Below are 12,755 nucleotides of genomic sequence, written 5' to 3'. Positions count from 1 at the left end.
GTTCACCTACCTAACCTGATTGGTCAGTATTGAGCAAAACTGTAGTGAAAAGGGCTGTACACTTACTGATGGCTACATTTCATGAGTAGGCTAACTCCATTGCAGGGCAGTACGCCCTGCAGTCCAAGTAACTTGGTGTTTCTTTCTGTCCCATCTTGTCTCCTTGTTAATCAAATAGTTTTAGTGATATATCTACAGGGTTCGAAGTAAGGGAACGTGAGAACATTTCAAGTCTATCACCAAGAGAACAGGACTAAATGAATAAACCGTGTGTAGGTTGAGAAATTTGTCATGGCATTTTTTAATTAAAGTTATGCATAACCTTCCAACTTGATAGTTTGTGTGTGAACTTTATGACATTATCAGCTAGAATTGTCAGATCACTGGCACATCAGCAGTAGCATGGGTGGGCACAGGGAGGGGAAACCAGACATGATTACCAACAGAAGTAGAAGGGATGAGTTTTAGACCAGCTGTAAAAAATACACTGAGGACCAGGACAGAGCCCCTGACTTTTCCATGCTGCTTTAAACACCATCCTATGAGGCCTCCACGCAAAATGTGACTCTATACCCACTCGTATTATTCCTGTTCATTAAGGATAGGATAGTGTGATATGGGTGGAGCAGCCTAAAAGGAGGTCGAAACAGCCCACAAAAGAAACATGCAAGCAACATGGGAAACCACAAGAGAGAAAATAAATACATGGGATAAAAACAAAAACACACAATACATTATCTTAAAATGTTCCTTTCACTTGTCGCTTCTTTTGTGTGTTTAATATATATACTAAACACACGGCTTTGTACATTTTGGTGCAGTTCTCCTTCTTGCAGGGATGACTAGGAGTAGAGAGAAATGGGAGGGGAGACAGGGCGACCCACAGCAATTGGAGTGGGGACACGCAGGGGTGGGAGGGGAGGGGAGGGGGGGGGCTGGATTCAGGACAGTCCCTCTTCCCTGATTGCCTTGTGCTGACGGAGAGGTGCGGGAGGAGAAATCCAAAGGAAACACCCCCTTCCTCCAACTGTCTCTCGCTCATGCTCAGTCTCTCGGGGAGAACCACGGTGGGAGGAGGAAGAGGGTACTCAGCAGTTGAGTGGACAAGCTAAGAGGACATCCAGGTCAACGAGACAGCAGGGAGGCAAGAAATCAACCCTTCCATCTTCACCGTCTCCCTTACGGCCTGATGCAGAGGCCTGGGAGGGGAAGGGGCTGACGTTCCACGACTTTTATCTTTTATCTAGGAACAAGATAATAACAGTCACGTCTCACATGCTCATGGGTTTTCTAATAAACACAGAAATCGCTAAGACTAGACCCATGTTACCTTTGTTGATGTCCGTGCCTGTCGATGACCTGGCCGGCCTCTGGCGTAGTAGACTGTGATACTTGGCCTCTATCTCCTGATAGAAAACAGACACGCAGTGAACAGTCGGCAATCAGATTTGATAAGCATGAACGTAAAATCAACGTTACTATAATTAACCCGTATCCTACAATTTCACTGTCCCGCGGACATAACATAATACACAAATCTCCACCAAAAATCTCTGTTTAAACTAGAGTTCACGGGCTGCATCTTAAATCAACCGCATCCGCCGCATCCGCCGATATCTCCCTTCCGTATATGCGGCAAAATGTGGCAGAGCTACAGAGCTACAGAGTCGTGTTTGTCAGACCGTGAGACATCCCAGAAATCGTTCTCACAGAAACGGTCGCCAGCGTCCGAACAGTTTGGCCTACAAAATGATTATGACCACTCTATTGAAAGAGCGAGGTGCTCTAGGACGCCCACAAGCCTCACCAGACTCGTCTGAATTCGGTACAGCCTATTCTACCAACTTCTGTGTGTAGTGTCCAAACAATTTTGTCTAGACACTATGACTCTGTGGACATCCGAGACCCGATGGTGTCCTCCGTTTTGCTCTAGGACGCCCACAAGCCTCACAAGACTTGTCTGAAGGTCCACGGTACCAGTAAAAAAAAAAAGGATGGAAGTATATATGGAGATAGTTTAGTGTCTAAAATAAGAGGATAAATAACATGTAAAAAAACAACATTTAAATAGTTTCCTGAAGTCTCAGATATAGGACAGACACTTTACAACAAACCTAACTTAGATTTTACTGCCACCATCTGTTGTTCCATGTAGTGAATCTGTTATTCAATACATTTCAACAGCTAATAGCAGTAATGCCAAATTCAATGTTCCATATTTAGTATTTATAGCTAAATGATCCTTGGTATGACCATCTTAAAACAATTCCATGTTAGCTTAGACCCCCCAACCAACCAGTCAGACAGTCAACCAACCAGTAAGTCAGTCAGTCAATCACTCAACCAACCAACCAGTCAGTCACAAAAGTTAGTCAACCAACCAACTCTTCAGTAAGCAAATCATCCAGTCAGTCAACCAATCAACCAGTCAGTCAGTCACAAACCAACCATCCCACCCACCCACCCACGTGTGCGTACCTTGAGGTGGTTGAGGTTGGTCTGCAGGTTGCGAAGGTGGGACAGGACCTGTCGGCTGAAGCTGGAGATGCTACCTGCCTGTGAGGCAGAGGAGAACCTCAGGCTGATCCCAGAGTCTCCTGCCCCGCAGCCCCGCGAGGCGCTCAGCTGCTTCCCGGTGGCCTGGAGGTCATCGTCCGTGCTGCTCTCCCCCGAGCCCCCGTAGCCCTCCAGGACCAGGTACCCTGCTGGGAAACGCAACAACAGGGCCCAACTCAATAGGCAACAAATTTATGAAAACAGATTGAAACAACTTGTCCAAAAACGCTTGTTTTTGTTTTCCGTTGCAAAATGTTTTGCTACAAGGTGCCCAATTATTTTTTTTTATACCTTTATTTAACTAGGCAAGTCAGTTAAGAAAAAAGTATTATTTTCAATGATGGCCTAGTAACAGTGGTTTAACTGCCTGTCCAAGGCTTTAACCACTAGGCTACCCTGCCGCCCCAATGAGCATGATCAAGCGGAGTCCCTGCTGTTCAGCACACCTACGCACTGGAGGTCCTCAAACCTAGAGTTATCTAGCACGGGGTTCTTTAATAATGGGGAACCCAAAGGTGACAGAGGTACCTATTTCTGTTTTTCTCCGGCACTAACACTCTCCTTATTCAACACTGGGAGATTGGTTGGTTGAATCAGGTGTGTTAGTGCTAGAACAAAAATGTGCAATCTCTCGCTCACTCACACACGACCGCAAGCTCACCATAATCCTCGGGGGACTCAAAGAAACCCGTGTCCCCAGACACCAGGTCCTGAGCCGGGTCCTCAGGGTGGCTGGCCTGGGTGCACATCCCGGAGCCTTTCTGCACAGCCACCCTGGCACGGCTGTCCACGGGGGTCCTCAGGGACGTGGTCCTGAGAAGACGCCCACCCCCCGAGGAGGAGCGCCCAGCACGCTCACCGTCCTCCTGCGACATGAGCTGGGTCACCAGGACCTGCTTCAGCGCCGACACTAGAGGAGAGCGGGGACAGATACGGTTAGACCAATGGAGGAGTCTGTGTGATTCTAAATGAATTGATTCCCCACCAAATAAAATCTATATATGTAATGTATGTTTTGGGACGGAGCGCTATCCCTGACCAACCGGCCTGACCGGGTTCATATAACTCTAACTGGTTCTCCTGGCTAGAAAAGTCTTAGGTAGATGTCCTTTCACTCACATGTCTTTAAGGCATCGTCAGCCCTAGAAGGACTGAAGCCCAGCCCGTCCGATTCGCTGAACCCGTCTACGGCCATGCGGAAGGGCAGCCGATCTGCAAGGTCCGGGTCCCCGTAAAGCCCCTCCTCCCGGCTGGGCTCCTCCTCTTCGGGCTTGAGTCCTACAAAGGACTTGGCATTTGGGAGAGAGGTCTGCATCACGCCACCAGAGGCAGCGCTGCACTCTTTATCTGGGGAGATAACAAGGACAATCTAGATACAATCTAGATACTACTGGAGCGTGTTACTGGTGGAGGGTGGAACATAATAGCTGGAATGGAATACATGGGAAGGTATCAAACACATCAAGTCAGTTTCATACGTTCCATTCCAGCAATTGAAATAAGCCCGTCCTCGATTCTAAAGCGATATCAGCCTCCACTGCACATTACGCAATGTCGCTAACTGCTACTGAAAAGTTCTTAAATACACTGATCACTCTAGACGGGGGAACACGGGAGAGGTGAGGTGCTAGTTCAGTTACCTATAGACTGGCTGCTTCCAGAGGAGATGCGGTCCGGGTCCTTACCGAGTCGGGCTACGTCTGCAGCGATGATCTCCACACTGACACGGTGGGAGAGAACGCAGAGACAGTATCAGGAGAAGCAAGGTCATGGTCATCATGATATACACTTGCTGATGAATAAAACCAAAAGAAAACAAAGACGTTTTATACTGAGAGGAGGAACGTACTCCGTTTGAGGTAAGTGGATGCCGCTGTGCGGCTTCACTTTCATGGCGTCCGCTCTCTGGGTGATCTGCCGCTGCCACCTGGTGGAGGGAGGATAACAATTCACAGGCAGACAGAGGCGAGTAGACTGTGGATAAAAAAAAGTGTCCCTTACCTCAGACCTAGGACCAGATAAGCCTAACTGCATTGCTAACCGTAACCATTAAGACAGGTGAGAAAAACATCTGACCCTGTATCAGTGGTTAGGGGCAACTTCTACCTAGGGTGAATTAAATGGGTTTTTTAAGTAGGGGTTATAATGACTAAACCACAGTGTCAGGAGGACTCACATTCTCTGCTCTGATACGGTCTGGGCCATCAGCTCGTAGATCTGTGCCCCGTTGTCCGACATTGAGAGAACAAAGAACGACTTGTTGTCTGTTGGGAGAAGGAATAGCAGGAAAAGAGGGTCAGACTCCTGGCTGCGTCTCTAATCACACCCTATTCCCCATATAATCTACTACTTTTGACCACAGTCACATAGGGCTGCCACATAAGGCTCTGGTAAAAGTTGGACTATATAGGGGGATAGGGTGTCATTGTGTTAACAAGGTTTGATCTAACAAACAGATTTCAATAGAACACTAGAATGGTTATTGGCATTCCATGGTAGCATGACAACAGTGCAGCCATCTTTGTCAGGGAAACTAATAGTATGATTGCATCTATATGGTAACTCACCTGTGGCCACAGAGCGCACCAGCACCGCGTTGAGCTTGATGATGGGGCTGAAGATGTGCTTGGTGTCGGCGGTGCCCGACAGGTTTTTGCTGTGGCACTTGAGGACGAGCCGCTCGTCCTGCTTCTGCAGCAGCACCAGGATGTCCTCCAAGAGCAGGGTGTACAGCTCTGAGACCAGAAGAAGAGGGGATTTATCCACAGAATTACATAGAACACTTCAATGGATATAGACGTCTCAATTATATTACTATTATATCTCATTAGGCGACAATCGTGTTTGTTTTGTGATTTCTCCCATGACATCATATGGTTTGTCTTAGGGGACAGGAGTTTTTCCTAACCACATGACCTGACATGGGTTAGGAGTTTCCCCTGGTTGGATCACATTGGTCAGAAAAATCCTCCTGGCCCTACTTATCCACATAAACGCCTGATGAAGTCATAAGCGTACCAATAGTCTTGTCCTTGTTGACCTTCCATGACAGTGGTCCCTCGTGGATCATCTTCTTCTTGGTCAAGTCCAGGTTCTGAGTGTGGAGGGAGTTAAGGTCAAATGTCAAATGTCAGATTAGCTGGGTTTATTTGTTTAGTCAGATTCCCATTAGCTTTCACTTTGGAAAAAGGTACTCTTCCACACCAAAGAATGGAGCGGCACGACCTAGTCTAGATCCCCCTTTTAATAACTGCAGTGGCTCCCTCGCAGAAACTGAAGCAAAGATGTTGCTTCAAGTCAATTGTGGGTAGTCTACAGACTAATACGCTTTGACACATGCTTTATAGATCGCCTCACCTTGAGCTCTGTAATCATGGGGTTCTCCGTCTGCTTCAGAGACGAGAGGTCTAGCCGCCTCTGGTAGTCCTCCAGCCTCTGTGGAAAGAGAGAGAGAGAGAGAAAGACGGAGAAAGAGAGAAAAAGAAAGCAAACAAGAGAGGGAGAAAAAAAAAAAAGATAGGTACACAGAAAAACAGCCGTCAGCTGGATGCTCTGCTGCTACAGGCAGTATTAGACTAACCAAGAGACACAAACCCCATATTCTCTCTGTAATAAATCACCTGCAATCATCTCTGCTGGCTCTAAGAGGAACAGTGGGAGGACAGATTTCAGAGTGGCTGAGAAGCTTTCTCGGCAGAACAGGGGTGAAATGAGACAGGGGAGATGTGGGAGACCGAGGGGATAGGCTGTGCTTCCCGTTCCCAGATGACGCTAAAAATCACACCTACTTGTTTGTTTTCAGACTCCTTCACCGCTTGGTTGACGTGGTTGAGAATCCTCCTGCAGCAATCGCCTGCCTTCTTTACCTTATCTTTCTCCATGGTGTCATCTGAAATGAAATTACAAGAGAGAAAGGGTGATGAAGATTCTGTGGAGGAAAAACAGAAAAAAAAACGCCTCTGTGGGGTACTGTACAGCAAATTGATATTTTCCTGCACCCATTAGCAGCTGATCATATTCGAAAATGAAGACCAAGTAGAGGTCATTAACATTCCTTAACAGCTGGTTCTACTTTATGTTTAGTGCATTTTATTTCCGTGAGGGAGAACTAAACCAGAGCCAATATTAAAAATGATGGGACTCAAATAATGCGAGAACATCTCCCAAAATGTGCATTACCGACTTTGGAAAATGCCAAAATAATCATCTCAGTTTAACCGAGAGCACAGATTTAATTTGAGCTGGGCTGGCAGCTCCTAACACACACAGGCGCGCATACACACACAGGCGCACTGAGACACACAGGCGCACTGACACACACAGGCGCACTGACACACACACAGAGAGAGAGAAAGGGTGGTCACTGGGGCACCACAGTGGAAGGACACTGCTATCATTAACGCTGCTGTAAGCGCGCTGCCCTGCATCACTGTGATGGCCCAGTTCACTTCGAGCCCAGTGCCATCACCTCATTGTCAGAGTCCAGTACGCTTTTTACATTATCATGCCAAACACAACCAACCCCTACTGTGCTGGCTCACAGGGCGGCGCACAATCGGCCCAGTGTCGTCCTGATTAGGGGAAGGTTTGGCCAGGATAGGCCGTCATTGCAAAATAAGAATTTGTTCTTAAACAACCTGCCTCGTTAAATAAATGTATTTGTATGTATTTTTACATTCTTGTACTAGCACGGTTCCAGCAAGTATTGTGGGTGTGTAGTCAGCCCAGTACAGTGCAGCTTGGCTTAGTAGAGTGGACGAGGTATAGGAGTGTGTGTGTGTGTGTGTGTGTGTGCGTGTGGTCTACCTGTGTACTTGGCAATGTTTTCCAGTAGGAGAGGGTACTTGGTGAGCCTCTGCATTTCCACGGGAATGATGTCCTTCAGTTGGAGTCTTCGACACAGTCGGTTACTCTCAGCCTCCTGCAAACGCACAGTGAAGTCAGGTCAGAAGGCCGCAGGAATGATGAAAAGAGCAACAAAACAGGCACGATGCATACTTTTCGTTCATATATATACTTCGCCCACCAGTGACTGTGGCTTTGACAGAGCTACATCTTCAATGGTTACTTTCTACAACTTTCGTTAATGTTTAAATTGATTTGAACAAATCATTTTCAAATGCTATCATTGAACTACACAAGCTTCCCTCAAACATCCCAATTCCCTGTCATATACATTGTACTGTACAATCTGCAGAAGTTGATTACATAGTCAAATACCTGACCTAAACCTCAAGTAACAGGCAGTAACTCAATAGCAGTTAATAGCAGTTAACAGTTACTCAAGTAATAGCCCTGTGTGTGCACTCCAGTACCTGCGCTGCCCTCCCCCTGTCCATATCTCCTCCTCTTCTCTCCTCCATTCCTCCACTTACCTGCATGAAGGAGGTGAAGCGCGAGTCCTTCTTCTGCCTGCTCTTGATGAGCTCCAGAGCAAAGGGCTGGTTGCTGCAGAACGTGCCCACCGCCTGCTTGATCTTCTCCTCCTCGCCCCCGCTGAACTGGAAAACACAGGCGAGCCAGGCGAATCGGGGTCAGTCGCCATGGCAACTCCCTGCCGCCAAGCCCTTGGTCCTTGCGTGTGTGGTGGCACAGTGACAGATCGATGGGGGGGGTCTAAATCTGCCTCTACATGCTTTAGCCAATTCCCTCTGACTATCATTGCTGTCATGATTCTGTCATAGCTTTATGTTGGTTCTCATGGTTTTCTCCGCCCGTGATAGCTGATGTGTTGTGAGCGTGTGCTTCACACTGGCGGTGGTTAAGGAGAGTTTCCCCTTTCTATGTAAGCACTTTGAGCATTTGGAAAAGCGCTTTATAACTCCAAAATAATTGTTATTAAACATGTATAGACAGAGGGGGTTTTGCTAAAGCACGTGTAGATCTGGGACCAGGTTAGTGGATGGGTTCTGCCAGTCCATCTGTGCCACACTATCGTTTAACAATTTTACTTCCATTCCGCTAAACACAGCACCCATCTTTACCCTCCAGTTCATTGCCAATTAAAAAGATAAGCAATCCCATAAAAGAAAGTGGGTGTTTATTCCGCAGTGAAAAGCAATTTCAGGCAACGGCACAGCTTTCGTGGTTTGTGTGAGAGAAAGACTTCTCTCCAACAACACAAATATTACATGAATCCTATTTCGTTGGGGAAAAGGCTTCAAAAGAAAAAGAAAATAGCTGTACTCACCCAGGACAGCAAGTCGTCTCCTATTTGGTCGATTACGGATGTCTCGTTCCTTTTCCGGATTGTTGCCATTTGCTCAGATATCAAAACTGAAAAATGAAAGGGAATGTAAGAGGGTCATTCTGACATTGTGTCTCTGTGTGTGTGTGTGTGTGTGGGGGGGTGCATGTCATATCAAAGTGGGAAAGTGTGTGTGTGTATGTGTCCATGTTTGTGGTTGAGCATGTACATTCCTGTTTGTGTGTGTGTGTGTATATGTGTTTGCTTATGTCCACGTGTGCAAGTACCATGCAGTTGAACAATGTCCCCCAGGTTGGTGAAGATGTTCTTGATGTCGGCAGGAGGCAGTATGGCCTCTCTGGTGAGCTTCTGGTAGAAGATGTTGTCCAGCACTTTGAGCATCCGCAGGTGGGCCCTCTCAGTGTAGAACAGCTCTGTAGACACAGACCCACAGCACTCATCACTATTGTAGACTGATAAATGACTACAATTAGGCAACCATAAATAAGCGATAAACAGTGATAACGAAAACGGTTATTTCAGCTTGTTCTTCGGGCCCAGGTTCCTACTAGGAAAGATGCATTTGTGAAAGTGAAATATTAATCAAGTTTGTTTGATTGAGTTTGCAGTGGTTACCACACCCTACACTGTTAGTGTATGTCTGTTCATTGCACTCTTTAACTCGTTACACTCATACCCATATATGGGTTAGAAATAGCAGATTTGGACACTGATAAGCGCCAAAATTGGAACGCAGTGGCTGTACAGTAACATGCTATACATGACGTCAGAGCTCAGGGTCTCCGCTTCACAGCGCAGGTTTTTTACTGACAGCGGTTCTGAACTTGAACACAATAGCGACAAGAAGTTGCTCCCATCCCTCCCGCTACCGTGGATTTTTTTTTTTGTCGTCGGAGTGAGGGAAATACCGTTAAATAAAGGCTTGATATATTTTGAAAGATGAGACATTGAGGATTATAATAAATACCACTTTGATGTCATACAAGCAAGCCAAGCACCCGTTAGTCCAAATGGGCACTTCATATTTCCATATCATAAAACTAATTTAATATACAGTGCCAACGTTTATGATCACTGCGCTTGATGTACAGTCACAAGATGACATGGCGTCATAAATGAATATTTCTGGTGGATCTCCTCAGACTTAATTGAATGCACTCTATTCTATGCGTACCAAAATGGCAATCTGCATCTCTGAATTGACTTGTGAAAGACTAACACTAAGATTGTAATTTGTAATTTAGCTAGCCATGTTGACAATACAACACACTTTGAAATGATGCCGACCTGACTAGATTGCGATTTATAATGGACCGTGTTTGGAATGAGTAAACAACAGTAATTGTGTAAAGGCGGGGACGCAGGGCTGTGTTCCAAACAAAAGAACTACACGTCTGCTTGCTGTAGTTCCTCAACGGCACATCGAGGAAAGCTCAAAATGGCACCTTAAAGTTGAAGACTATTCATTGAGTTGAAATGACATAGGACCGGTTCACACTTTGGAGAGGTGTAGCCACCAGTTAGACCTCTCACTCAAACCCATGTATTTTTTTTGTCTTATTATGTTGAACCCAGCCCACATTTACCATGAATATTCCTGTTACTGACTGTATCCAGATTGTCATTTTTTTTTTATCAACAAATACAAGTACAGTAAATATAAAATTCTCATAAAATCAACAGTGTAACGTTTGGATTCAGTCTTGTGTCAGATTATCGGTTTTATCCTCACCTTCAGTCTAATAATGTTTTCATGATCTCCAAACGGTTCCCTTTTGATTGCTACCATGCATACCAGCATATGCTTTCCATATTTCTTCTGTAAGAAATGTTTCATTTTAGCCCTATCCATACAGGCCAATTCCCACTTGTGTAAGGGGTCAACAGTAATTATTCCTTTTGAACAATAAACTGCCTACTAAAAAAATGAATAACTAACACAGACATACAGTATGTGCAGGGCCTTGGGTTTTTCCTAATCATGCAAAGCCAATCACTAGGGCCCAGAGTTTTTCCTGGTCAGGTTACATGGGCCTTATTTACTTATATTACGGTGACTGGGTTACAGTTCGAACAGGAAGTTACCGTTAATGACTTCCTGTCTCTTGATCTCGTGGGCCCCGAGTCCAGCCAGGACCTCACGTCCCACCAGCTGCTGCCAGTTGAGAGGGTCGTGCTCAGAGTCCGTGCCTCCTTGGTCGTCTTCACTCTGCACCTCCGTAGAACCAAGGCCATCCAACCTGGGAGATGGGCAGCAGCAGTTAAGACACTGGTTACAACCTTGACTAAGAAATGCAGTCACGAAATATAACAAAAGATGTTAGGAAATATCTAAACTCATACTGTTTCTAACCATAGCCTACATCACTTTTGATAAAAGGTGGTCCACATTTTGACCGAAGAGGTTAAGGAGACTCACTAAAAACTATCTGACCATTGTCTTTATCAGAAATAGTAGTAGGTCAAGTCAAAAACAAAACAGAAAATACTTACCTTCTGATAGACTTGGGTGTTCCTTCAAGGATTCTGTAACAAGAGGATACTATAAACTACGAGGCCTGAATGACAACGCTTCACATACTCATCAAGATGTTCTCCGCCTGCATGAAACAACAACTAAAACTGTGCACGATAGGGATAAAAAAAAATGTCAACGGCTGACTGGAAAAAACAGTTGTATCAACTGGAATGGAATTACATGTTATATATAGAGGGTAATTAAATAAAATGGCACCCTATTCCCTCTCTAGTGCACTACTCTTGACTGGGCCCATAAGCCCTATGCTTTCGCCTGCTTGGGGTCCATCTTACCTGCTCTCCCTGTCCTCCTCCTGCAGCTGGTCCAGGCTGTATGGGCTCAGGCTGTAGTCAAAGTGTGTGTTTGGAGTGTACTGTAGACTGTCCAGGTCTCCAAGACCTTCGCTCAGTTTGAGGAAGGCAGAGTTAGGGGTCAGAACTGAGGAGGAAAGAGACAGAGAGATCAGTTACATTGTACAACTATCAGGCCAGGTGGGAAGACCATTACTTCAGCTTAGAACAGGGACGATAAACCGAAAATTGCCTTCCTCTTATTGAAACATTTAGCTGTAATTTTCAGTGATTTTGCTACACAACGTTTCTGTAGATTGTTCTAAAACCTCTATTTGGTCAACAGTAATAGCCAATGCATTATGTTGACTCTTGATATGAAAGCATCTGCCTGTCCCTGTTTCGCTGGAACAGGCAGCACATGGAGAATGTAGAGATGCATTCTGAGAAACACAAGAATATGACCGTTGCGCAAAATTGCTATTGCGGGGAAAAGACAGTTTTCAAAGCAACTACTGTTCTAGTTACAGAGTCATAACTTCCTGTGAGTATATTATGTATTTCTCTTAATATTCAGTTCATGGCACCACTTTACAACCGGAGTAGGCTGTAGTGTAGTATAGTTTTGATGTGCTGTGGAGTGGATCCGAGAACTCCATTTTGGTACATACAGTGCAGTCGTAAAATATTCAGACCCCGTGACTTTATTCTTTATCCTTATTCTAAAATGTATTATTTAATTTTTCCCCCTCATCAATCTACACACAATAACCCATAATGACAAAGCAAAAACAGGTTTTTATACATTTTTGCACATTTATTACAAATAAAAAACAGAAATATCACATTTACATAAGTATTCAGACCCTTTACTCAGCACTTTGCTGAAGCACCTTTGGCAGTGATTACAGCCTTGAGTCTTCTTGGGTATGATGCTACAAGCATGGCACACCTGCATTTTGGGGAGTTTATCCCATTCTGCAGATCCTCTCAAGCTCTGTCAGGTTGGATGGGGTGTCGATGCACAGCTATTTTCTGGTTTCTCCAGAGATGTTTGATTGGGTTCAAGTCCATGCGTTGGCTGGGCCACTCAAGGACATTCAAAGACTTGTCCCGAAACCACTCCTGCGTTGTCTTGGCTGTGTGCTTAGGGTGGTTGTCCTGTTGGAAGGTGAACCTTCCT

The 12,755-nt window shown here is 45.4% G+C and overlaps 1 protein-coding gene across 5 annotated transcripts in view; it reads right to left on the bottom strand.

Annotated features, from left to right (window-relative positions):
• Nucleotides 1–282: 282 nt before the first annotated feature.
• Nucleotides 283–12,755, bottom strand: part of LOC118397090 (rho guanine nucleotide exchange factor 12-like) — a 68,139-nt gene continuing 55,666 nt past the window's right edge. For all 5 annotated transcript variants that reach the window (XM_035791540.2, XM_035791544.2, XM_035791543.2 and 2 more), the window contains 19 exons: nt 11,576–11,720; nt 11,258–11,290; nt 10,850–11,004; nt 9,031–9,177; nt 8,747–8,832; nt 7,932–8,057; nt 7,363–7,477; nt 6,345–6,445; nt 5,914–5,991; nt 5,575–5,650; nt 5,124–5,291; nt 4,733–4,820; nt 4,406–4,483; nt 4,197–4,276; nt 3,676–3,903; nt 3,218–3,466; nt 2,479–2,705; nt 1,331–1,406; nt 283–1,243 (listed from right to left, as the gene is read on the bottom strand). In XM_035791540.2, the coding sequence (XP_035647433.1) occupies nt 1,233–1,243; nt 1,331–1,406; nt 2,479–2,705; nt 3,218–3,466; nt 3,676–3,903; nt 4,197–4,276; nt 4,406–4,483; nt 4,733–4,820; nt 5,124–5,291; nt 5,575–5,650; nt 5,914–5,991; nt 6,345–6,445; nt 7,363–7,477; nt 7,932–8,057; nt 8,747–8,832; nt 9,031–9,177; nt 10,850–11,004; nt 11,258–11,290; nt 11,576–11,720 (2,267 nt within the window). In that variant the 3' untranslated portion in view covers nt 283–1,232. The remainder of the gene's footprint in view (nt 1,244–1,330; nt 1,407–2,478; nt 2,706–3,217; nt 3,467–3,675; nt 3,904–4,196; nt 4,277–4,405; nt 4,484–4,732; nt 4,821–5,123; nt 5,292–5,574; nt 5,651–5,913; nt 5,992–6,344; nt 6,446–7,362; nt 7,478–7,931; nt 8,058–8,746; nt 8,833–9,030; nt 9,178–10,849; nt 11,005–11,257; nt 11,291–11,575; nt 11,721–12,755) is intronic.

Source organism: Oncorhynchus keta, chromosome 18, assembly GCF_023373465.1.
Source record: "Oncorhynchus keta strain PuntledgeMale-10-30-2019 chromosome 18, Oket_V2, whole genome shotgun sequence".
NCBI lineage: Eukaryota > Metazoa > Chordata > Actinopteri > Salmoniformes > Salmonidae > Oncorhynchus > Oncorhynchus keta.
This window is presented reverse-complemented; position numbering and strand designations above follow the sequence as displayed.